This window comes from Triticum aestivum, chromosome 5B (assembly GCF_018294505.1).
Source record: "Triticum aestivum cultivar Chinese Spring chromosome 5B, IWGSC CS RefSeq v2.1, whole genome shotgun sequence".
NCBI lineage: Eukaryota > Viridiplantae > Streptophyta > Magnoliopsida > Poales > Poaceae > Triticum > Triticum aestivum.
In genome coordinates this window covers 511,430,398-511,456,569 of record NC_057807.1, presented here as the reverse complement: position 1 = coordinate 511,456,569, position 26,172 = coordinate 511,430,398, and the positions used below count along the sequence as shown (strand labels likewise).

Sequence of the window (26,172 nt, the reverse complement as noted above, 5' to 3'; positions counted from 1 at the left end):
CGAGGCCCTTTTGTCATTTCTGAAGGACACGTTCTACGACGTTGGCTTGGGATCCACAGCTTCCAAGTCAGACCTCATCGACAGCGACCACGAGGAGGGCACCCTCTCCGGCTCTTCCAAGGGGAAAGAGCCCATCTGCTCTTCCAAGGGGAAAGCGCCCATCTGCGACATCAGGGAGGGCACCCTACAGCTGTGCTCTTCCAAGGGGAAGGAGCCCATCTGCGACAACATGGAGAGCATCCAGGGTCCGTGATCTTCCCACAGGAACGAGCCCATCTATGACAAGTGAGGAAACCCATGATTTGTTTATTTCAGTTGTTCACAATGTGATGCTCTATATGTGCAATTATTTACTGTGCAGTACATTTCATCAATCCAGTTTTAAACATACCGATAGGAATGCATATATTTGCTTGCTGTTAAGCCTGTTATAGCTAGCATATGCCTCTTTTAAAGTTTTTTTATTGTTCGGTTGTTTGTAGTTAGCATATGTTCAGTTTCAAATGCTATCTTTGGTTGTTCATAGTATGCCTTGTTTATTCCAGTTATTCACAACAGATGTTTTATATGTGCAAGTATGAATTGTGCAGTTCAATTTCATCAGTACCAGTTTCAACAATACCACTATGAATGACTACATTTGGTTGCTGCATCTTGTAGTTAACACGCCTTTCCATTTTTATTTAACCATAACCAGTGTACTTAGACCGGCACAATACCAGTTTGAATGACCATGTTTGCTTGTTGTTAAATGTTAGGCCTGTTGCAGTTAGCACACCTTTCCACTTGTTTTGCTTTACTAGCGTGCTTAAACCTGCACACTGAAGCTATCTTTTGGAGATTATTTTGTCTGCCATGTGTAATTTTGGTTGATGTTTAGCCTGTTGTGCTTAACATGCTTCTTGATGTACCTACACAGGACAATTTTGGGAACGACTGTTGTTTTCCATCGAGGTTAGTTTCATCCCATGGCTTATATCTGCTCACTGTTTAGGATATCCGTAGTGGGTACCATATAGGCCGGTGGCTGATAAGGGACTAATGGGTGAATCGGACTTTTAATTGAATATATCTGCAACCCATTTTTCCTTAGGTTAACTAGGGCCATATGTAATATATCTGAGGCTACATAGCAACATGCACTGTACTTAATGTCTAAATATGCAATCCTAGGCTACATAGCAACAAGGAAGAGTGTTACATTAATGTTCTAATGATGTCTAGGTATACATAGAAGAGCAGCAGCAGCAATAGCAACAACACAGCCCTGTTTGGATACTCAACTTAGCTAGAGGTTAAGAGTTAGTTTCTAGCTCATTACTAAACCTGAACTAACTCCATCCAAAGAGTTGTTTGGATGGCAGGGTTAGATTGACAATAAATGCACTAGGAGAACTAGCTCCAATTAGCACCTCTTGGGTTGGATACTAGTTTTTTTGGGTCGGTTATAGATGCAACTAGCTCAAGCTAGCCCTCATATTTAGATACACTTTAGGGATATTTGAGCCCAAACTAGCTCAAACTAACTGTAACCCGTGGATACAGCAGCAGATAATTTGTAAGAATGAACTAAACTCCTTCCGGCCCATAATATAAGATGTTAATTCATCTAATATGTGAGTATATTGGATGTTATAAGATACTCCCTCCGTTCCTAAATATTTGTCTTTTTAGAGATTTCAAATGGACTACCACATACGGATGTATATAGACATATTATAAAAGAGTGTTGTACTACATCATTGTGCAATTGCTGTTTAGCTTCTAATATTAACTTGGTGCTTTTAGGTACATATGTCATTGGTAAAGATCCGCGTTTCGACCCTTTCTGCGTATGGGGCAATGAGATATCGATGAACCAGCATCAAGTGAGGAAGCTGATAAAGATTGTTAGTAAAATGGGTCCAAAGATGGCAATTAAACTATTTGTTTACACTTTATCCAAGACAACAGCGAACTGCAGGATGGTAAGTAAGAACTCTGCAGCCTTCTTTTTACTGCCCATAATGAGTTGTGTTAGATGACAATGTCTGAAATCTTATTCCTTTGCAGTGGTTGCCAAAGCAGTTTACTCAAGATTACCTCTCAAACTACATGATTGGTGGGCATGCAAAGGTTAAAGTATTTCTACCAGAACATGATGATTATCTAGATGTTTTCATGAAGACCGTGAAGGATGAGCGGTCGGCCATCACAAGGGGTTGGACTAGAGTCGTGTGTGCCTTCTGCATGGAGGAGGGCACAATATGGGCATTCCGCTTCACCTTGTTCAGCAACCAGAATATATTTCGCCTCTTTCTTTATCGTCTTTAATAGTACAAGTATACAACTGTGGTTCATCATTCTTTATTTGGTTCTTATGTAATTCTTGAACATATGTACCTATGAATCGAATAATGCATTGGTTGTTTGAACCTGAAGGATATGAATGAAGTTGTAGCGTACATTTAAATTCAAATCCAAATCCGGTACAATTTGGAAAAGCAGCAATTAAATTATGGTGGAATTACGCTCTCCAGGTTGTTACAGCACACACGATTGGTAAAACACAAATGTTTGCGATATGCACCATAATCCGAGACGGTTCACAGATAGGAAACGTGTGCAAGCATGCACACAGTTGCCGTTTGCAAAGCGTGTGCGATGTCAGACAATATCACAAACGGTGCGGGCAAACTAAATGTTTGTGTTAGTTGCCTTATCGTACACACGATTCGCAACCATGAACTCTTTCTGATGAAGTATGCATCGTAAACGTTGCACCACAGAATACCGTCTGCGATAGTTGTCGTGTACGATGATGTTACGATGGTCCGACGTTTCGTAATCCTGTTCGACACTCGTACGATGATTAGCTAATCTTCTTAACGGTGAACCGTTTGTGATGGGCCACGCATCATACACGTTCTATAATAGTGAACCGTTTGTGATGGGCCGTACATCGTAAATGTAGCACCATAGAATACTGACTGCGATGGCAATGCGAGCAGAAACGAGTAGGATGTAGGGGCCCTATCCCTGACGGTTTCTGGGTCGTGTGGGAAGGACCCCCCTATCCCCCACACTCACTTGGCGACGGTTTCAAATGCCGTCGCGGAAAGGGGTTTTAAACCATTTGTTTAGGACCGACGTGCACCAGTGTAATAGTTTCCCTTTTTGAGTCAAGCGATAATCCCTAAAGTATTCACGTTGATCCAACGTGTCTCCCATTATATAATTGAATGGAGTTTTCTCAGGATTATTAAAGTAGTGCATAATATCTTTCACATAATGAGCATCGAGGGTTTTAGGAGGTTCCCCATCTCCATGAGTAGCAAGTACACCTAATTTTTTTGGTATTTCATGTTCCATATCCATAACTAAAGATAGAGAACAACTTAGAATAGAAAATAAAAACTACTTAGTGATAAAGCAAACAAGCACACACGAGAATATTCACCCTACGCTATTGCTCCCCGGCAACGGCACCAGAAAAAGGTCTTGATAACCCACAAGTATGGGGGATCAATTGTAGCCTCTTTCAATAAGTAAGAGTGTCGAACCCAATGAGGAGCTAAAGGTAGAACAAAGATTCCCTCAAGTTCTATCGACCACCGATACAACTCTACGCACGCTTAACGATCGCTTTACCTAGAACAAGTATGAAACTAGAAGTACTTTGTAGGTGTTGTTGGATAGGTTTGCAAGATAATAAAGAGCACGTAAATAAAAACTAGGGGCTTTTTAGATAAAGACACAACTAAGTTAGTTTCAGTAGAGAGCTTTTTGTCACGAGAAAGTTATTTGTCCTTAGGCAATCGATAACTAGACCGGTAATCATTATTGCAATTTTATTTGAGGGAGAGGCATAAGCTAACATACTTTCTCTTCTTGGATCATATGCACTTATGATTGGAACTCTAGCACGCATCTACAACTACTAAAGATCATTAAGGTAAAACCCAACCATAGCATTATAAGGCATCAAGTACTCTTTACTCCCATACGCAAACAACCTACTTACTCGGGTTTGTGCTTCTGTCACTCACGCCACCCACCATAAGCAAATCATGAACATATTGCAAACCCTACGGCAGGGATCCCTCGCGCTTGCATGACACGGATAGCACCATCAGACAGCACCAATAATAAAACATGCAACTCAAACCAATTGCGATCATCAATTAACCCATAGGACAAGACGGATCTACTCAAACATCATAGGATAGACATACATCATTGGGAAATAATATATAGCGTTGAGCATCATGTTTAAGTAGAGATTACAGCGGGTAAAAGATGGGTTACGCCGCTGCATAGAGGGGGGAAGAGTTGGTGATGATGGCGGTGAAGTTGTTGGTGTAGATCGTTGTCGCGATGATGGCCCCGGCGGCGTTCCGGCGCCACCGGGAGAGAGGGGGAGAGAGCCCCCCTTCTTCTTCTTCTTCCTTGACCTTCCCCCTAGATGGGAGAAGGGTTTCCCCTCTGGTCCTTGGCTTCCATGGCAAGATTGGATCTCTCTCCCTCAGTTTCCTTTTGTTTCTGCGCTCCCTGATTCTGCCCTTTCACCGTTTCTTAAATTCCCGGAGATCCGTAACTCCGATTGGGCTGAAATTTTAACACGATTTCTATCCGGATATTAGCTTTCTTGCAGTGAAAGAAGGGCACCAACCGGCTTACGGAGTGGCCACGAGGGCCCAGAGTGCGCCCTACCCCCTAGGGCACGCCCCTCACCCTCGTGGGCCCCTCGGGCATCGTCTCACATTGATTCCACTTCCCAAAATTCACATATATTCCAAAAAAAATCTCCATAAGTTTTTGTCCTATTTGGACTCTGTTTGATATGGATTTTCTGCGAAACAAAAAACATCAACAAATAGGAACTGGCACTGGGCACTGGATCAATATGTTAGTCCCAAAAATAGTATAAAAAGTTGCCAAAAGTATGTAAAAGTTGAAGAATATTGGCATGGAACAATCGAAAATTATAGATACAATGGAGACGTATCACAACGGCAGGCCACAACGCAACAAACATAAGGGTCGAAACAACCATGAAGAAACCAAAGACACAGCGGTTAACGCGGTATTCAGTGGCTCTAAATCCGGTCAGCGGAAGAAGCCATTCAAAGGAAATAATGATGGTCCATCTAATTTGGACAAAATACTCGATCGGCCTTGCAAGATTTAGGGCACCCCTGACAAACCTATCAATCATTCCTACAAAAACTGTTGGGTCTTCAAACAGGCCGGTAAGTTAAATACAAAACACAAGGGGAAAGGGGCGCCAAGCAAAGACAATTATGAGCCCCACCCACCGAACACAGGGGGACAAAAGAAATTCCCCCCTGAGGTGAAAACAGTGAACATGATATATGTCATGCATATCCCAAAAGGGAGCGCAAGTGCGCACTAAGGGACGTCTACGCCGTAGAGCCTATCACCCCTAAATTCAACCTGTGGTCAGCTTGTCCGATCACCTTCGATCGCAGGGACCACCCGACCAGTATCCATCATGGAGGTTTGGAAGCCCTGGTCCTCGATCCAATTATCGACGGATACCATCTCATTCGAATCCTTATGGACGGCGGCAACAGTCTTAACTTGATCTATCAAGACACTGTCTGTAAAATGGGTATTGACCCGTCAAGAATCAAGCCTAGTAACACCACCTTTAAAGGAGTGATACCCGGTGTCAAGGCCCACTGCACGGGCTCATTAACATTGCAAGTAGTCTTCGTTCACCGGACAACTTCCGAAGCGAAGACTTGATCTTCGATATCGTCCCCTTCTGCAGTGGTTATCACGCACTGCTTGGACGCACCGCCTTCACCTGCTTCAATGCAGTCCCACATTATGCTTACTTAAAGCTCAAAATGCCTGGACCCCACGGCGTTATCACAGTCAATGGAAACATGGAGCGCTCCCTCCATACTGAGGAGCACACTACGGCTCTTGCAACCGGAGTATAGAGCGCCCTCATCAAGCCGAATAACTCATCGGCCATCAAGCCCCCGGACACTGTTAAACGAGTCCAGCCTGCTCCATATAGTGACAGCTCGATGAATCCGGAGCTGGACTAGCAGTCCTGCCTCCGTCAATCGCCCCACACAACCACGGTATATGTACCGCTTGTGCATAATTACGCACTCAAAATACCCTGGGCAACGACGGAGGCATAATGTGGACAAGGTCTATAGTGCGGCTTGACCCTATTTAACCTTAACCTTTTTTCTTCGACCTTTTTTCTCATATTACAGTTTCGTTAAAACCTAACAACTTCACGATTGTGCAAGGGCCCTTTCCCAGGCCCCTTTTTATAAACGATCGTCGATCGCTCCTTTAAAAGGATCTTGCACCAAGGCGAAAACGGCGCAGAGGTGCGGCAGGATGTCCATGGGATCTTCAAGACTACCTTTTCTTTCGACTCTGTATACAGCTTCCCCTTGTTAACAAATTCTCGGCATGTAAAAGAGCCTTGATGTTTATGGCATTATCTGTAATAGCATGTTTTGATGTATCAATCAGATTATAATGGGAACAGTGTTTTACCAACCCTTGTTCGGTGTTGGTTCATTTCATAATCCGTATTCCCTCTTTGTGCCAAATTGCCATATATACTTTGGTACGGCCTACATACCAGGGGCTCTATTCAGCCCCATATATTCTCAAAAAGTCCGAACACTTCTAGAGTATACTTCGGTGTCCCGAATATTGCATTATATGCATCAGCTCCGAATCATGTCTTTGGTCAATAGTTGGGTTGCCCAGCTCCTGTGATTACTACATTACGTTTCGTTTGTTCGGCTAGGGTAGTAAAGGGAGAACTACTGCGATTGTGTTTCTGGTTCGTCCAGTCAAAACACCTCAGTAGAGAAAGCCGAAAACTAACTGTCATGATACGACGAGAGCTGGTCGGCGATTCGGCGAATTGCTATAAATCTTTTGCGATTTCTTTCGTATTATATGAAGGATTGGCCTCATCCAGTCACGTGCCTAAGGCATCCCAGCTCGGATAGCCGCATATGCACCAGGGGCTAGTTCTTAGTCCCATCATCAAACTCCTATGGCTAAGTGAAAGTGATAAAGCCACATAGTCTGATTGCCTAGTTCACTGCACAGACACCTCCTTCACAGATCAAGACATTGGGTCAAGTGTGATCGTGCGCTACTCTGAACACCCCCGTAGCATATACGTGGGGGCTGAAGCCGATGACTAGCAAACTCTCAAAATTAATAAAACGGCGCACAAGAGGACAGTACTTTTAGATAAAGGCATAAATATATTACAAAGCCCTTCATTAATAAAACAATGTTTGGACAGCTCGGATACATTCACTCAAACATGATATCCATTGAGCACTGACCCTCTACTAATCAGGCACCCTCCAGGATATCATCAAAGTACCGCTCGGGCTTGCGGTGGTCCTTGCCTTTGGGTGGGCCCTCAGTCACCATGACAATGGCCTTCATTTTCACCCAGTGCATCTTCACACAAGCAAAGGCCATCCGCGCACCGTCTATGCACGTCGAGCGCTTGACAGCTTCAACTCGGGGCAGCGCGTCGATGAGTCGCTTCACCAGGGTGAAGTAGCTGCTAGGAATGGGTTCGGCTGGCCAAAGCCGGACTATGACGTCCTTCATGGCCAAGCCGGACATCCTATGCAGCTCCGCCAGCTGCATCATCTGGTTGTTCAACAGTGCCGGACGCTCTGGCGCCAGGTACTGTGACCCGAAGAGCTTCTCCGTTCTGTTCCCCTCCTGGGCCTGGAAGAACTGCGTGGCATCGGCAGCACTCTTCGGAAGATCCGCAAAGGCGTCTGGAGAACTCCATAGTCGAGTGAGCAAGGCATATCTTTGACCGCCAAATATACTCTGCAAAAGAAAGGGCTTACTAGCTGCTATCTGTTTGGCCTGCCGGATCTCCTCATGAGCTGCCTGGGACTCGGTCCATGCCTCCTTGGCCTCTTGGAGGGCCTTGGCTACTTCGGCCACCTGGGCCGTATTCTTCTCCTCCAAGGCCTCGCGCTTGCCGGCGGTGTCCTTGAGCTCTTGCTCCACCTCGGTCACCCTCTCCTCGTACTGGTGGCGGGTGACCTGTTCGGTCTCTAAATCCGCAGCCGCTTTGTCAGCGGCCACTTTGCTCTCCTTCGCCTGCTCCTTGGCTTGTGCAAGGGCACTCTCGAGGGTCTCGACCTCAGCCGCGCTACCTGCAATCGTAATCATCAAATAAATGATTAAAATCTTTTAAAAGTGTAGGCATACCTTGTGCCTCATCGAACCACTTGTTAATGCGGTCGATATCATCATCGGCCAGCTTCAGCTTCCGCTTGAGTTCAGAAACTTCCGCGGCCTGGGCGGTCGCCGCCAATAGGGAAGCATGTTTATCCAATAGACAAGTACGTCACCTCCTGCTATTACTACTTGATCCTCTATTCGGCCTTTTTCAAAACCGAACAGAGTCTCGGGGGCTACTATCTACATACATGCATATTTCCTTTATATGAAAAGCGTCTAAGAGTATTACATCGCATACCTCGAAGCCTGTTAGTAGGCTGGTGAAGGCCTCGTTCAGCCTGCTCTTGGAGGACTGAACATTCTCAACCACCACACCCATTAGGGTGCGGTGCTCCTCCATGATGGGAGCACGTTTTAGTGCCTCCGCCAGAGTATTCGGCGTGTCTGGATTAGTGGAGGTCGCCGTCGGAGTCGACGCTCCCCCTTCCTTCAAAGTGGTTGCTTGCTCGATTCCGAAGCCATGTGGGTCTCCGGAATAGTGTTCGGCTGGGGGTTGTACCGGTCAAGGCCCCCGCCCTCGGTCTCCATACGGGTCGCACCCCCCATGTTCTCGGCAGCCGAGGCTTCACCCTTAGGCGCCGTATTGGCAGCCCCCCTCACCTCTCCGTGGCCCCGAGAGGCCCTTCGGGAAACCACCTCGGTGTCCTCCATGGTGGTTGGCGGAGAGGCTCGCGTAGGCGTCTTGCTCTCCACCATCTCTGGTGCCAGAGAGCTCCCCTCAAATAGTGATGGATGGGGGAGGTCACGAGCAGGACTGAAATACACACAACATAATATGTTACATTGAAAACATAAAAGATTGGATATTTGTAAAGTATCCTTTGATACTCACGATGTGGCTAGGGGCTTTGCCCTGGGGCACTTCTTGGGGATCTGTTCGGCATCTGAATCCGAACCATCAGAGAGGGTTATCTTCTCCCTCTTGGACCCCCCCCCCTCCTCCGGCTCTGTGGAGGCCGCCCTTTTCTTTCTCCTCCCCTTGAGGGGAGAATCACTTTCTGCCTCCTCCTCCTCCTCCTCTTCGTCTTCGTCTCCCTCGTGGGAGGAGGGGACTTTTCTCTCTGGACACAGCGTCCGAAGTACCCTTACGGTGGAGGCCTCCCTTGGTCTCCTTGCTCTTCTTCTTGGCCTTCTTCTCTGCCGCCCTACCAGGCGCCGGAACCAGCATCTTCGTGAGCTGGGGTGTGGCTGAATCTTCAGGTAGCCGCGTAGGACACTTGATCCGCTCCGCCTTTGCTGTCCAACCCTGTGAGAGGGACGGAGAACTTATTATGCCTAAGAATTTATTGACCGAAGGTATGTTTGAATAATACACTTACCATAGTGGTCGGGCTCTCGCTGTCGAGGCGGATGTCTTCGGTCTTCTTCGGCCACGTCTTCTGGGCCTTGAACAGCACCTTCTAGATCTCTTCGTGCATTGTGCCAAAGAAGCACTGCAGGGTTCAGGGGCCTTTCGGGTTGAACTCCCACATATGGAGAGGCCAGAGTTGGCAAGGGAGGATCCGGCGGAAGAGCATCACCTGAATCACGTCAGTGAGACTGGTGTTCTTGCTTATCATATTTTTGATGCACTTCTGCAGCATCATCACTTCCGCGGTCGACCCCCAGTCCAAACCCTTGTTGGTGCACGACGCGAGCCGCATTGGGGGTCCGGATCTAAACTCAGGAGCGGCCGCCCATCTGGCGCCGCGGGGTTCAGTGATGTAGAACCACTCCTGCTGCTAGACCTTGACGGTCTCCACAAAGGCCCCTTTAATTTAGGCCAAGTGGTGTTGGGGAGTTTGCTCACCATGACACCACCGCAGTCCGCATGCTGCCCATCGACCACCTTTGGCTTCACGTTGAAGACCTTGAGCCACAGGCCAAAGCGTGGGGGGATGCGGAGTAGTGCCTTGCACACAACGATGAACGCCAAGATGTGCAGGAAAGAATTTGGGGCTAGATCATGGAAATCTAGCCCGTAGTAGAACATGAGGCCGCGGAAAAAGGGGTGGAGGGGAAACCCTAGTCCGCGGAGGAAGTGAGGGATGAACACCACCCTTTTGCCGGGCTCAGGGGTGGGGATAACTTGCTCCTTGGCAGGGAACCTGTGTGCGATGTCCGCAGACAAGTACCCCGCCTCCCGGAGGTCCTTTACGTCCTTCTCCGTGACGGAGGAGGCCTCCCACTTGCCCTTCAAGCCAGATCCGGACATGACTGGAGAGGTTGGTGGTGGTGGGAAGGGTTGAAGCTTGGCCGCTGGAGCTCGAGGATAGGGAAGCAGAAGAAGGAAGAAGGCATGGGGTGAAAAGATGGATCTTTATCCACTTATATAGGCAGTGAATATCAAGCACCCCCTCAAGCCTTAAAACTCGCATGTTCCCAAGGGGTCATGCGAATGGCACGGTTGTATTACCAAACCCGTATTGATGAAGATCCGCAATAAGCGGACACGATCTCTGCTTTAGTAAGACATGTCAATAGAGGTCGCGCCTCAAAACACGAAGCGGGAGGCCAAAAAAGGGTTCGAAATGATAAAGAGGCCAGATGTGACGTTTCATCAAAAAAGTTGACAGTTGATGGACATTACTTTGACTAAGTATCTTACCTTCATGGCTGAACCGCCTTGCAATGCTGAAGATAATCTGCATGCCGAACATATCGTCATTGAAGACTGGTTCAGGGACTACTGGGGGAGTCCTAGATTAAGGGGTCCTTGGGTGTCCGGGCTATGTAACATGGGTCGGACTGATGGGCCATGAAGATACAAGGTAGAAGACCTTTCCTCGTGTCCGGATGGGACTCTCCTTTGTGTGGATGGCAAGATTGGCATCCAGATGTATAGTTTCCTTCCTCTGTAAACCGACTCTATACAACCCTAGGCCCCTCCGGTGTCTATATAAACCGGAGGGATTAGTCCGTAGAGGCTATCAGAATTCACATAGGCTAGACACCTAGGGTTTAGCCATTACGATCTCGAGGTAGATCAACTCTTGTAACCCCTATACTCATCAAAGTCAATCAAGCAGGAAGTAGGGTTTTACCTCCATTAAGAGGGCTCGAACCTGGGTAAACAACGTGTCCCCTTTGTCTCTTTTTACCTTCGATCCTCAGACGCATAGTTCAGGACCCCCTACCCGAGATCGGCCGGTTTTGACACCAACACTCTCAACTTCCCGTCTTTCTTACAGTCCTCTTTGTGCCATCGCATCAACTTGGCATGCTCTTTGTTTCTGAACAGACGTTTCAATCATGGTATTATAGGAGCATACCACATCACCTTGGAAGGAACCCTCTTCCTGGCCGCTCGCCCTCAACATCACCAGGGTCATCTCGTCTGATCTTATACCGCAATGCACCGCATACCGAGCATGTGTTCAAATCCTCGTACGCACCACGGTAGAGGATGCAGTCATTAGGGCATGCATGTATCTTCTGCACCTCCAATCCTAGAGGGCATAGAACCTTCTTTGCTCCGTAAGGTACTGTCGGGCAATTTGTTATCCTTTGGAAGCTTCTTCTTCAATATTTTTAGTAGCTTCTCAAATCCGTTGTCAAATACACCATTGTCTACCTTCCACTGCAGAAATTCCAGTGTGGTACCGAGCTTTGTGTTGCCATCTTCGCAGTTGGGGTACAACCCTTTTTGTGATCCTCTAACATGCGATCAAACTTCAACTTCTCCTTTTCACTTTCGCATTGTCTCCTTGCATCAACAATGACCCGGCGAAGATCATCATCAGGCACATTATTTGGTTCCTCTTAATCTTCACCTTCCCCCGTTGCAGCATCACCGTATTCAGGGGGCACATAGTTGTCATCATCCTCTTCTTCTTCGTTGTCTTCCATCATAACCCCTCTTTCTCCGTGCTTGGTCCAAACATTATAGTGTGGCATGAAACCCTTCTCAAGCAGGTGGATGTGAAGGGTTTTCGCGTCAGGGTAAGGCTTCGTATTCCCACAGATAGGGCATGGACAACACATAAAGCCATTATGCTTGTTTGCCTCGGCCACTTCAAGAAAATTATGCATGCCCTTAATGTACTGAAGGTGCGTCTGTTACCGTACATCCATTGCCGGTTCATCTGCGTGCATTATATATAATTAAGTGTGTCAAAAACCATTACAGAATATCATGAATACAGAAGTGACCAAATTAATAGAAGTTCATCATACAAGTAAGAAAATTATACAAGTATCTAACTAAATCATACAAGTAAGAATTTTTTTTGTTTTATAAAGAATACAAGAACAAGAGGCTCACCATCGTGGTGCCGGCGACGAATCGGTGCGGGCAATCGACGACGGTGAGGACGGGCACAGGACGTGACGGACAGCCTGACCTAGACAAATCTTGAGGAAAATGGAGCTTTGAGGTCGATCTTGGATAGGAGAAAGCCTAAGTAGTGTGGCTCAGGCATTTCATCGAACACCTCATGTGCATAGGAGGTGAGCTAGAGTAACACACGCCTCATGTGCATCGGAGGGAAAAAATAGAGCAGTGAGCGGCGGGGGTATATATAGGCCTCTCTTTAGTCCTGATTTGTGGCCAAAACCGGGACTAAAGGACGCCCTTTGGTCCCAGTTCCAGCCACCAACCGAGACTAAAGGTTGTGGGCCAGGAGCGAGGACCATTGGTTCGGTTCGTGTCTGGAACCAGGACCAAAGGGGTCAGACGAACCGGGACAAATGGCCCCCGAGGCCCGGCCGACGCCCTGGCCTCATGAACCGGGACTGATGCCCCCTTTGGTCCCGGTTCGTGAGTGAACCGGGATTAATGGCCTTTTCAGGCCTGGACCAAAGCCATGTTTTCTACTAGTGTCTAACCGAAATGCAATAGAAGGTTTTGGAAGTCATCCCTTGTCGGATAGGTGGCTCCTAGTGCTCCTCACCCGGAGGGTACGAAAAGAACTTGTTCAACTTTTTTGATATAGCATGAAAAGAATTTGAGACAAGAAGAGCATAGATAGCTAGAGAAAGTTCTTAGGCATTCTTGTACATCCATTTGGCCAACAAAAACCAAGACAATCAAAACAACAAATGGATGTCCTCGAATGGAGAAATTATGCAAACCAACATGCTGACACAATAAGATATCAAATAAAATATGTGTCAAACATGCACAAACAATTCTAGCATCTATCAAGAAATTGGCGATGACTAGGTCATCTATATATGAGTATATTGACTTAGGAGTCAAATGAGAACATTTGATCATAGGTCATACTCATCGTTTAAGCACAAGTGGCGTTACCACTTTTACATAAAGCACTAATGTGTTCACACCATTACAGTTGATTTAGCTCAATTTTTAGAGCAAAGCTCCCCCTAGATGTGATACCCCCCCTAAAGAGGGATGAACTAACCTTGGGTTTTGTCGATGATGACTTCATGTAGATAGTGAAGATGTGGATGCTCAATGTTGATGTACATCATTTCGAGCAATCCTTTGGAGTGTTGTACTTTCAATACCTACATGGGTTAGTCCCACAAGGACATACAAGGATATCCATATACATAGAGTGAATTGAACATATGATGATGTCCATGAAAGCATTAGGTTACCTTCTCCCTTATCTTACCAACAAGAGGTTTTGTGACTCCATGAACTAGTGCAAGATATGAAAATTGATTGCATAATTTCTTGCTAAAATGAATATGAATGAAGTATGTTGGCAGAGTCACCCTCAAGAACACTCTAGTTCTTATTCTTTGGGACCAACATCAACTTGATGGGAATCCTTGGAGTTGTAGTTGAACTTGATGAAGTAGAGCTTGACGTAGTCTTGGGAACCCACTTGACATGGCCTTAGGAGCTTCTTCAAATGATTCGATCTCTTCTTGAAGCTTGTCTTTGCCTTTTAGCTTGTGGTCTTGTGGTGAAAGATCATCTTGAGCTTGTGTTCCCTCAAAAGAAGTAGGGTCATACTTCTCTTGTTGAGGAACAAACTTCGTCTTGGGGTATTCATCTTCTTCCCATTCAACTCCATCGGCATTGAACTTTCGTTCAAAACCAACACCTTGATTCTTCCGGTGTCTTCCTTGCTTGCAAACATGTTCCTCAAACTGCTTACTCTCGGCAAGGCTCTTGTAAACACCTTCTCTATAATTCTCTTCAGTAAGCTATTTTCTTGCTCAAGTGTAACTTGGCTAAGAGAATCATTACTGGAATCAAGAGAACTACTAGAAGCAACAATATTGGATTTAGCATGATTATTGTTACTACTAGAAGGAGAATCTTTCTTGCTCTTGTTACTAGATTTTACTTGTGGCATATAAGTAGACAAGAAGAGAAGTTTGGCAGTGTAAGAAGAACTCTTCTTTCGAAGATCATCATTGATAGCTTTTAGAAACCCATGCTCTTGCTCTAAATTAGCTTCTCGAAGCGTAGCTTCTCATGAGTTCTTAGGAGCTCTCTATGATCCTCTAGAGTTGTTTCATGAGCTAACTTAAGAGTGTTTAGTCCTTTAGTTAGACGCTCAATATCCTTCTTATCATTGTCATTTGTTTCATCTTGATTAATATGATTACTAGCAAGTTCATCATTGTTTTCACTAGTTTTGTCAACAAGTAAATCATCATCACCTAGCAAATCATCTTCATCACTATCAAAATCAAGATACTCGGGGTGTGATACCTTGCGGCCTTTAGCCATGAAGCATCTTCCAATTCCTTCATTTGGTGAATCAAATATGTCGTGGGAGTTGGATGACACTAAAGCAAGACGGGCAACACCTTCATCTTGAGTATATTCGGAGACATGGTGATAGCTTCTCTTGGAGTAGTTGCCAGAGTCGGAACTGGATACCCATTCACCAACGTGAGTTTGATGTCTTCATCTTGTGTAGCTCTTTGATGACTTGTCCTTCCTTTTTGAATCCTTGCTTCCTCGAGAGGGTCTTCGTTCATAACGACCATCTCTACTCCTTCTATCTCTTAGAGGTGATTCATCTCTTCAACTTATCCTTTTTCGTGAGTCTTCTCTTTTCTTGTAGGGAGCCGTACACTCATTAGAGTAGTGTCCTGGTCTTCCACAATTGTAGCAATTACGATCATGACTAGAAGATCTTTTTTCATTGTAGGACCTTGACTTGGAGCTTCTCTCTTTGCTTCTACTCTTATAGAATTTGTTGAAGTTCTTCACCAATAAGCTCAATTCTTCATTGGAGACTTGCTTCTCACTTGATGTTGTAGGAGCATCACTTGAAGCTTTGTAAGCACCACTTGACTTGTTGTGGAGCTCTTCCTTATCCTTGAGTGACATCTCATGAGCAACAATTCTATGAATGACTTCCGTGGGCTGGAGATCTTTGTAATTGGGCATCATTTGGATCAATGTGCACACGATATCATATTTTCCATCCAAGGATCTAAGGATCTTCTTGATGATGAATATGTCTGTCATCTCTTCACTTCCTAAGCCGGCAATCTCATTTGTGATGAGAGCAAGCCAAGAGTACATTTCGGCGACTCCTTCACCATCCTTCATCTTGAACTTGTCAAGTTGACTTTGAAGCACGTCCAACTTGGATTCATTGACGGACTCGGTACCTCCGTGCATATCAACCAAAGTATGCCAAATTTCCTTTGCATTCTCAAGGCGGCTGATTTTGTTGAATTCTTCGAGGCACAATCCATTGAAGAGAATGTCGCAAGCTTGAGCATTGTATTGCAACATTTTCAATTCATCAGTGGTCGCTTCGCGATCCGGTTCTTTACCATCCTCGAAGAAATCACCTTGCAAGCCAACACACACAACATCCCAAACAGCGGGGTTATGACCAAGAGTATGCATTTTCATCTTATGTTTCCAACTAGCAAAGTTTGTACCATCAAAGTAAGGACCTCTACGGTGATAGTTACCCTCTCTAGACGCCATACTCTCCTAGGTTATGAAACCAAGGCTAGCTATGATCACCAAAGCAATGGAAGTCAAGGATAATGGAGACCAAAGCTCTGATAGCACTTGTAGGATCGGAAGTATGTATAGAGGGGGGATTAGACTACTTAACCAAATAAAAATCTATCATTTTCCCAATTTTAGTTGTAGGCAGATCTTAGCAATTATCACAGTTCAAGCAATCAACCTACACATGTAATTCTAATAGTATAGCAGCGGGATGAAAAACATTGCATATGAAGGTAAATAGAAGGGTTTGGAGAAGGCAAATGCAATGGAGACACGGAGATTTTTGGCGTGGTTGCGATAGGTGGTGCTATCGTACGTCCACGTTGATGGAGACTTCAACCCACGAAGGGTAACGGCTGCGTGAGTCCATGGAGGGCTCCACCCACGAAGGGTCCATGTAGAAGCAACCTTGTCTATCCCACCATGACCATCGCCCACGAAGGAATTGCCTCACTCGGGTAGATTTTCACGAAGTAGGCGATCTCCTTGCCCTTACAAACTTCTTGGTTCAACTCCACGTCACGACGGAGGCTCCCAACTGACACCTAACCAATCTAGGAGACACCACTCTCCAAAAGGTAATAGACGGTGTGATGATGATGAACTCCTTGCTCTTGTGCTTCAAATGATAGTCCCCCCAACACTCAACTCTCTCACACAGATTTGGCTATGGTGGAAGAGGGATTTGAGTGGAAAGCAACTTGGGGAAGGCTAGAAATCAAGGTTGAAATGGTTGGAATGGAATCTCTTGATCGCAACAGATGAGTAGGCGGTTCTCTCTCAGAAAATGAATGGTGGAACTATAGGCACATTCTGATGGCTCTCTCTCAAATGGAGAGGGGGTGGAGGTGTATATATAGCCTCCACACAAAATCCAACTGTTACAATGACTCATCTCGGTGGCATCGATTGGTTAAACTCGGTGGCACCGATCTGTTCAAAAATATGAACGTTGGGAATCTCAGTGGGACCGACTGGAACAACTCGGTGGGATAGGGAAAACTTCATCTCGATGGTATCGATTGCATCATCTCGGTGGGACCGAAGTGAAGCAATAGGCAACAGAGAATCTGTCAAGCCAACTCGATGGGACCAATTGCATAAACCTGGTGGGACCAAAGTGAGTTCAACAAGTCATAGAGCGCTGGCAAGGCCATCTCGGTAGAGACCGAGATCCATATCGGTGTGACCGAACTATTAGGGCTTTGGTTGTGGCTATGTCAGAAAGAACTCGGTGGCTCCGGATAGAAAGTATCGGTGGGGCCGAGTTGGAGTTTAGGGTTTTGACATTGGATAGATAAAGTGGTTGAGGGTTTTGGAGCAATATCACTAAGCACTTTGAGCAAGTAGACCATTAAGCAACACCTCATCCCCTTTTAAGATTATTGGCTTTCCTGTGGACTCAATGTGATCTTGGATCACTTAAACAAAAATGAAGAGTCTTGAGATTTTGCCAAACCTTGTCCTTAGCATTTTGAGGGGTCCACATTTCTATGTCATGCCATGCCAATCATTGAACATCCTGAAATATTCATCTTGAATGGACATTAGTTCAATGAGATATATGTTGTTATGAATTACCAAAACCACCCGGGGATTAGTTGCACTTTCAGTTGCAGAGAGGAAGAACCGGACATTGATGGATGCAGCAAGGAGCATGATGGCAGAATTTAAATCTCCGTGCAACTTTTGGGCCAAAGCCATCAACATCGCATGCCAGGCATCTAATCGGCTCTATCTCCGCACAGGCTTGAACAAGACTCCATATGAGATACTCACCGGTAATAAGCCCAACCTCAAGTACTTTCGGGTGGTCAGGTGTAAGTGGATTCGAGGGACCTCGGCCCCTCCAACCTTAAGAGGATTGTCGTCTCAGGTTTGATGGACCAGGCAGAAGTACTTGCACCAGATACTGAAGTGTGATTTGCAACCGAGGAAGGGTTTGCATAAAGTGATGAAGCCCTCTATGTGGAGGATTGAGTTTGGCGTAAGGTGATGGAGTTGGATCCATAGAATTCTAGAAGACCCCTGAGGAAGGTGTGAGTAGGGAAACCTAGCTCCCGGAGAAGGAAGGGGACGAAGCATACCTGTCCATCACCATGTGACATAGGGAAGTTGTCAATAAGAACCCCATTGTCTAGGGATACTAGGCCTGGGCAAAGCCGCATGAACTCTGAATCAGGTAGATACCCTTGTTTGGCAAGGCGATTCAGTTGTCCTTGGGTAACTGCACAACCCTTCTAGTCTCCTTCGAGAGGGCCAGTAGGGCGAATAGATGACTTGGGGAAGTTCTCCATCGTGTTGAGCTCTAGAAGCAACAATTGAGGTAGGAACTGAGGTGAGATCCACACAAGGGCAAGAGGAGAGGTGGAACGAATGTGAAATCTCTCATTTATTTCTTTTCCTTTAAATCAAGACCCTTGGTCATGCGGTATTGGGACGCTTGAGTCCCGCAGCGGTAAATCCGCGTGGTTACTAGGCGTCGTGCCTTATGTGCACATCGTGGGTGGGTGTTAATAATACCGCTAAAGTAAAATTTGACGCCCACTACAACCCTTTGGATTGGACATATTAACGGTGGGACCTCAGAACGGTCAGGTGGAGCATGTAATAGGTCCTCGGGGGGCTTGCTTAAGCAGCAAGGTATCTACTTCGGCACCGAAGAATTCGGGCCCAATGTAGTCCTCGGGCATGGAATCAACTTAGAAGCATCAAGATTGTTGAACTCGCTAACAAAGCGGAAGACCGAAGATGAAGCCACTCCGAGGAGCTGATCCATGTCCTCGGCTTAAAGACCTCAGTTCAGGGGTTGTTGTCGATGTCCTGGACTAGGGGTGCAAACCATGTCGGCCCGCCAAGTCATGGGTCAAGCCGAGGACCCCAGACAACTGAAGAATATGGGCCATGTTTACCATGATCCCCTGCATACTCAAGATGGAATCCTACAAAGACTTGGCACACAATTCAAGACATGTTCGAATTATCGGCAGTTTATCCCTAGATGTAACCAACCTACCTGTAACACTAAGTACCCCCGGTCCCTATATAAGCCGAGGGGTTTAGTGCCTAGGGTTAAGTTAGATACATTCACATGATCTCGAGGTAGATCACCTTGTACTTTGTACCCTGCTACTTGTGATAGGCATTGGGATTTCCCCGAAGAGGAAGGGTGATGTAGTATAGTAGTAGATAGTATTTCACTCAGTTAAGAACCAAGGTTATCGAACTAGTTGGAGACTCACACAAACAAATTTCAACAGTACCTGCACACACACACACACACACACACACAAAACTTGCACCCAACGCGCGCAAGAGGGTTGTCAATCCCCCTGTGCTCGGTAATTGCAAGGATTAATTCTCATAGTGATAGATAGATAAATTGCAAAGGACAATAAAAGATAATAAATTACAGGAAGTATTTATAGGGTTTTAGTAAATATAAAGTGAATGGACCTGGGGGCCATAACATTCACTAGAGGCATCTCTCTCATGAGCATAACAACGGTGGATAAACAAATTACTGTTGGGCAACTGATAGAAAAGCGCATAGTTATGACATTATTCGTGGCATGGTCAGTATATAGTCATCATGTCCAAGACAAGTACACCGACATCCATCTGCATCTAATACTATTACTCCACCCCTCGACCGCTATCCAGCCTACATCTTAAGGTATTAAGTTCATAACAAACAGAGTAATGCTTGGAGCATGATGACATAATGTAGACAATGTAAGACCAAATAATATGTTCGAGCCCCATAGTTTTACCCTTAGTAGAAACAATATAATGTGTGCCTTGCTACTACTCCTATAACAGAGTAAAGACACCGCAAGATTGAAACTACCACCAAGCACCTCCCCCACTAAAGATAAACAATCTAATTGGCCAAAAGAGATAGATAGATCGGAGAGAAATACAAGGATATAAAATAACACATAATAAATTTCAGAAAAGACTCCATTACTTTCAATGAATAATTTGATCATAAACACACAATTCATCGAATCCTAAAAAAACACCGCAAAATGTTTACATCGAATCGATCTCCGAAGATAACATGGTATTGAAGATCAGAGAGAGAGAGAGAGATAGATCTAGGTACTCTTATGAACCCGTAGGTCCTATGGGAACTATTCACGCATCATCATGGAGGCAGTAAGGTTGATGTAGAAGGCGTCCATGATGGATTCCCCCTCTGGCAGAGTACCAGAAAAGGCCTCCAGATTGGATCTCAGAAGAAAAGAGGCTTGTGGAGGCGAAAGAATTATTTCGAGTGCTCCCTTGGGGGTTTCTAAATATTGGGAATTTATAGCGCTGCAATTAGAGTAAACGGAGCCGTAGGGTGGCACATGGGGCTGGGCGTGCCCCCTGCCTTATCACTCCTTCTTCTGTCATCTGGTCCCCCCCCCCCGAAGCTTCTAAGGTCTCTTTTGGTCCAGAAAAAGTCGTCAAAAAGTTTCATCGTGTTTGGACTTCGTTTGGTATGGATTCTCTGTAAAACCAAAAACAAGCAGAAAATAACAACTGGCACTGAGTTAATATGTTAGTTCCCAAAAATAATATAAAATGGTATATAAAGCATACAAGATTGATAATATAATAGCATGAAACAATCAAAAATTATAGATACGTTGAAGACATATCAACATCCCCAAGCTTAATTTCTGCTCGTCCTGCGAGTAGATAAATGATAAAAACAAATTTTTTGATGTTGAATGTTACCTAAAATGTCTTAATCATTTAATTCTTTTGGTATGAATGTTGAGAAACGATGACTTAATAGATTTCGAAACTATAATATAAAAGAATGCTAGAAAATAAGAGTGAGGCATTTTGGTGCCCAGGCTCATCTGCACCCGGTCAAAAAAAATCAAAAAAGATACTACAAAAATTCAAAAAAAATCCAATTTTTTGTGTGGTAGATAAATTGATGTGTGAGGTCCGCTCCAATTTTCAACTCATTTGGACATTTGAGCAGCTCTCAGCAAAAAAGACAAATCGGGTCAGAACAGTGCGTGAACACTAAACTTTTTTACAAAGCCCGAAGTTGCCTTTTTTGCCGAGAGCTGCTCAGATGTCTAAATGAGATGAAAATTGGAGCATACCTCAGGCATCAATTTATCTACCACGCAAAAAATGGAATTTTTTGGATTTTTCTAGTATTTGTTTTGATTTTTTTCATCAGCACGGGTGCAGTTGGGCCTGGACTCAGAAGTGGATTATCGAGGAAATAATTATTACTTTTCAAAATAACATTGTTAAAGAATGCTATTCCTACTCATTTAATCATGTAAGAATGGCATAACTCGGTCTTCCTAGCATAAAGTATAAATCATGAACACCCCGGAGCCAAACCAAGCAATTGTATCATACTTTTTCTCGCTTCAGCCTTTTCAACTCCACTTAATACCTGAGCATGAGTGATGGACTTAGCACTTTGGATGGCATAGAGAATGATGGTAGGGGTTTAGAAGAGAAGAAAAATTGAGAAAGTCTCGCATCAACTAGGTGGATATTAGTCAATGGAGAGGCCTTTAAATCGATATCGATGCAAGGAGTAGGGATTCCCATGCAACGGATGCACTAGAGCTATAAAGTGTATGAAAGCTCTCTACTAAAACTAAGTGGGTGTGCATCCAACTTACTTTCTCATGAAGACCTTGAGCGTTTGAGGAAGCTCGTCGTCGGAATACGCAAGTCAAGTTCTTTAATGTAAAAATTTCCACTATTGTATGGAAGTGACAAATCATGGAGACTATATGAAGAACATGGTGCTACTTTGAAGCACAAGTGTGGTAAAAGATAGTAACATTGCCCCTTCTCTCTTTTTCCTTTTCTTTTTATCTCTCATTTTTCAGAACAATATCATGAACCTCATCTTCACTTTTTCAAGGATTTGTCAGTCTCCATCATTCTTTTCCTTATTGGGACAATGCTCTAACAATGATGATCATCACACTTCTATTTACTTACAACTCGATAAAACTGAATGATATGACTACATACAAATACCTCTAGCAGTGTATCAGGATGTGCAATGATCTAGTGTAACATGTATAATAATGATGAACGTTGGCTGCGCCACAAATACCATGCCAGCTCTATATGATCATGCAGAGCAAAATGACAATGAATGCTCAAGCCATGTGAATAGTAACGGTGGAAGTTGCATGACAATATATCTTGATATGGCTATGTAAATGCCATGATAGGTTGGTATGGTGATTGTTTTGAGAAAGGATATAATAGGGCTTATGTGTGATAGAGTGTGTCATACCATGGAATTTGGATGCACCAGCGAAGTTTGCACCAAGTCTCGAGGTGAGAACGGGCAATGCACGGTACCGATGAGGCTAGCAAAAATATGAATGGGTAGAAGTGCATGGCGAAAATATGAAGCGGATGTGTTGTGAGTCGGGTGTGGCCACCCTTAAATAGCGGTTTTCAGTGAGGCCAAGCATCCGAATGCGTCAATGCGTGGGCGCCGGAGTTGGTTCCTCTCGGCCAGCGAGCTTGTTTAATAGCGACAGAGGGAGGGACGAGCATTGAACGATCGTGGTAGATACCCGTCCGGTCTAGTCGTGTAAACATCTCTTCGGCATTGAACAAGCGCGTAGACCGGGGACGCGGCGCGGGCGGCGCCCTCGGCTGACGAGTCGCTTCAATGTTGGCGTCAGCGAGCAGTCATGTCCGCTCAGGGCCAGCGTCAATGTGGAGCGGCCGCTCTAGAGCACCGTGAATGCGGGCAGCTGGCTTCGAGCGATGCGTTTTGGTAGGTCGTGGTAGTTAGGAGCGGGCGTGGTAGCGATTCGGACGCCTGCAAAACCCCCCAAATTTGTCTCGGGTTTGCAGGGAAAAATACATTCGAGCCGGAGTGCAGATCGATACAGGACGGTGTTGGATGGCAAAACACGTCCGGATCACGTGGTCCGGATGGTTGCAGGTTGTTTGAAGGTCGGCGTTGGAGATGGCCTTGGTGGCGAACGAGTAAGAAAAATGATCCATCCAGTAATGCAATGCGAGCACAAAATTTTGAAAAGATTCAAATTGGGAAGCAGTCAAGCAACCCACCCTCCCTTTTCCCGTTGTAAAAGAAAGAAAGCAAGGACCGGCTGCAAAAGCCTAAAACCCTCGTCGTCACCTTGTCCTTCCTCCTCCCCCACCCGCGCCCGCCCCTTCCCTTCCTGAGAAACAGAGCGCTCTCCCCTGCACTGCACACACACCAGATTTGGTAGAGCTTCCTCATGGCGTCGTACGGTGTTGCATCTTTCGACGACAGCCTCACCGCCGCCGCCGCCGCTCCCACCGCCGCGGTCAGCTTGAAGACCAAGATCGCCGGCACGAAGGCCACTTCCTCCAAGGCCATGACGGAGATGGCCATCGCCGGGAACGTGTGGGCCTCCCTGGTCCTCCTCGTACCGATGTAAGTGCGTCGAGCATTCCTCCCAAAGAGTAGTGATTAGTTGGCCGATTCGGTACGGGCGTTTAGTTTTGGCGTGGATGGTGGTGGTGGTACAAGGCGCTCGCCGGCGACGTCCACCAAGGTGCCTCCTTTTTTTTTGGTAGAAGCGTCCAAGCGCCTTGCTCGCCGCCGATTCGTGAGACGTCCGGCAATCTGCCTCCTTTTCTTTGGTGTTTCTTTGGTAGAGGCGTCCAAGCGGCTTGCTCGCCGCCGATTCGGGAGGCGTCCGGCCGGCAATCTGCCTCCTTTTCCTTGGTAGAGCCGTCCAAGCGCCTTGCTCGCCGCCGATTCGTGAGGCATCCGGCAGTCACCGTTGTTTCTGTTGGGTAGAGCCGCCCGTCCAAGCGCCTTGCTCGACGCCCTGCAAAGCAGCGTCCTTTTTTCTTGGAGGCATAGTTGTGATTGATCTGAATTTGCAGACTGAATTCCTGTTTGTTGTGTGTCCTGTGGTTATGCAGATTCACTTTCGTGATCCCCGTGTGTAAGGTAAAGAGCGTCCAAGGGAGGAACGCGCTGGGTTTTTTGTCGATGATTCTCGGGTGCGCGGCATGGATTGTCTTCGCCATCCCTTCCATGCCCGGCTCCTTGCCCGTGCTGGTGGTCAACGGCGTCGGGATACTGATCCAGGCGGCGTACATCGCGCTCTTCCTCTGGTTCGCCAGCGCCGTCGTGCGCCGGAGGACCATCAAGCAGCTCGTCTTCGTCGTGGCAGTGTCTGTGGTTCTGGCTCTGCTTATGGTGGTGCTCGTGCTGGTCACAAAGGTGTGCAGCCCGAAGGTATTCGGCGTCGTGGCAGCCACATACAGCACGGGCCTGTTTGTTGTCTCGATGGCAATGGACATGGTAAAGGATTCCAGGATTTCTCTCTTTGATTTGCATGCTCTGTGTGTGTGTGTGGGGAGTAGCAGCAAAACTAAATTCTGAATGTGTGTTCTCGCTGGCAGGTTGATGTGGTGAAGAACCGGCCAGGCCAGCAGCACACGGCCAGGACAACCATTTGGTCATTGGATTTAGACTTCACAATCGATGATTTATGTTTTGTGGTGGATCTCACAAGTATGTTATGAGCTAGATGATGTATTCAGTTGCAAGTATTATGCTTATTATGGGATCTTTGAGATATTTCTAGTGTCTTGATGACATTATTGACTGGATCGATGATTTATGTTTTGTGGTGGATCTCACAAGTATGTTATGAGCTAGATGATGTATTCAGTTGCAAGTATTATGCTTATTATGGGATCTTTGAGATATTTCTAGTGTCTTGATGACATTATTGACTGGATGACATTTCTAGTCTTGATAACATCAGTTTGCTCGTCTTGTGCCAGTTCCAGTCCCAGTGTACATGCCCACTGTGCTAGCTTGCATTGAGATCATTGGCTGCTATATGTTGCTATTTCTTTGGTTTGGCGTGAATGAAGCTAGAGACATGCTTATTTTTCTCTTAGCAATTCATGATCCACAATATATGTTATTCAGCTCGGCTTGAAAATGAAGCTCATTTCTTCACTCCTGCTTGATGCATTTTCATTTCATTTCACAGAGTGTGATTCATGGTCATTCCATGAATCAGATTTCTTAAATTCCTCCACTTCATTTAAGAAATACAGAAATTTACGGTGGCATGCATGTTTCTAGTATCGCCCTCGCTCATCTCATTGCCCAGCCCAACATAAACAAGAGCTGGGAAATGCATTTACATCGATTTCCAACATTTGAGGTTCATGGCAAACAAAACCAAGCCGTTTTATCTACTAAGTACACAACACATATCTATCACCAGCCATATCCATCCATCAATTAGCACTTGCGTGACACAAAGCACTTCCTTCAGCATGCACTTCCTTCTCTCTTCACCGCCTTGCCCCTTGTGCCGCCAACAACATCAATCTTGCCAAGCATCTGAACCACAACAACAGTTTTAACGCATCAAAAATCATATGTAAAACAAGTGGAGTGCAATAAATAAATTACTTGTAAATCATCGATCGTATTACTATCTTCACGACACACAGCAGCCCAAATCATAATTGCATCAGGAGCTCAATGCAGAAGGTCAAACAAATCAAGGCGGGAGGTAAAGGAAACAGCGGTGCTTCAAAGATATAATGCTGAAAGCTGAAGATTATAAGTATGATTAAAGGCTCCATTATGGAAATTAGCATTATAATTGAGTGGAGAAATTTAAGAAATAAGCAAGGGAGATTGCAGCAAGTCATGAAAGCGACTGAAGCAGTCACAGTGAATGAACTATCAAAGACGTAATGATCCTACAATTATACAGCCATGTTAAACTCACAATTTAGTTGCCCCACACAACTGACAACTGAAGCTTGACACCATCACTTACAAATACAAACCACAAGAGTATCATTAGAAGGGGAGTTACAGACAAAGCGTTCTCACCAGGCGCGCAGGAGGAAGAGATCCCCTGGAGCATACTCTCCCACTCCTTGAGGAACTGATCCGGCGTGAGAAGGCTGGTGAGTCCGCACTCCTCGACAAAGATGAGCGCTTACTCTGTGGCCTTATTGCC

General features: G+C 45.6%; 1 protein-coding gene across 1 annotated transcript; it reads left to right on the top strand.

Moving 5' to 3' along the window:
* Nucleotides 1–24,116: 24,116 nt before the first annotated feature.
* On the top strand, nt 24,117–24,882 carry LOC123116665 (bidirectional sugar transporter SWEET4). Its single transcript, XM_044537598.1, has 2 exons — nt 24,117–24,476; nt 24,578–24,882. The coding sequence occupies exons 1-2, from the start codon at nt 24,162–24,164 to the stop codon at nt 24,698–24,700; spliced, it is 438 nt and encodes a 145-aa protein (XP_044393533.1). The 5' UTR covers nt 24,117–24,161; the 3' UTR covers nt 24,701–24,882.
* Nucleotides 24,883–26,172: the final 1,290 nt, after the last annotated feature.

Excerpts from the sequence above, each read along its gene's own strand:
- LOC123116665 (XM_044537598.1), top strand. The coding sequence starts at position 24,162 with ATGATTCTCGGGTGCGCGGCATGGATTGTCTTCGCCATCCCTTCCATG. Across the intron at positions 24,477-24,577 it reads TCTCGATGGCAATGGACATG|GTTGATGTGGTGAAGAACCG; the intron begins GTAAAGGATTCC and ends TCTCGCTGGCAG.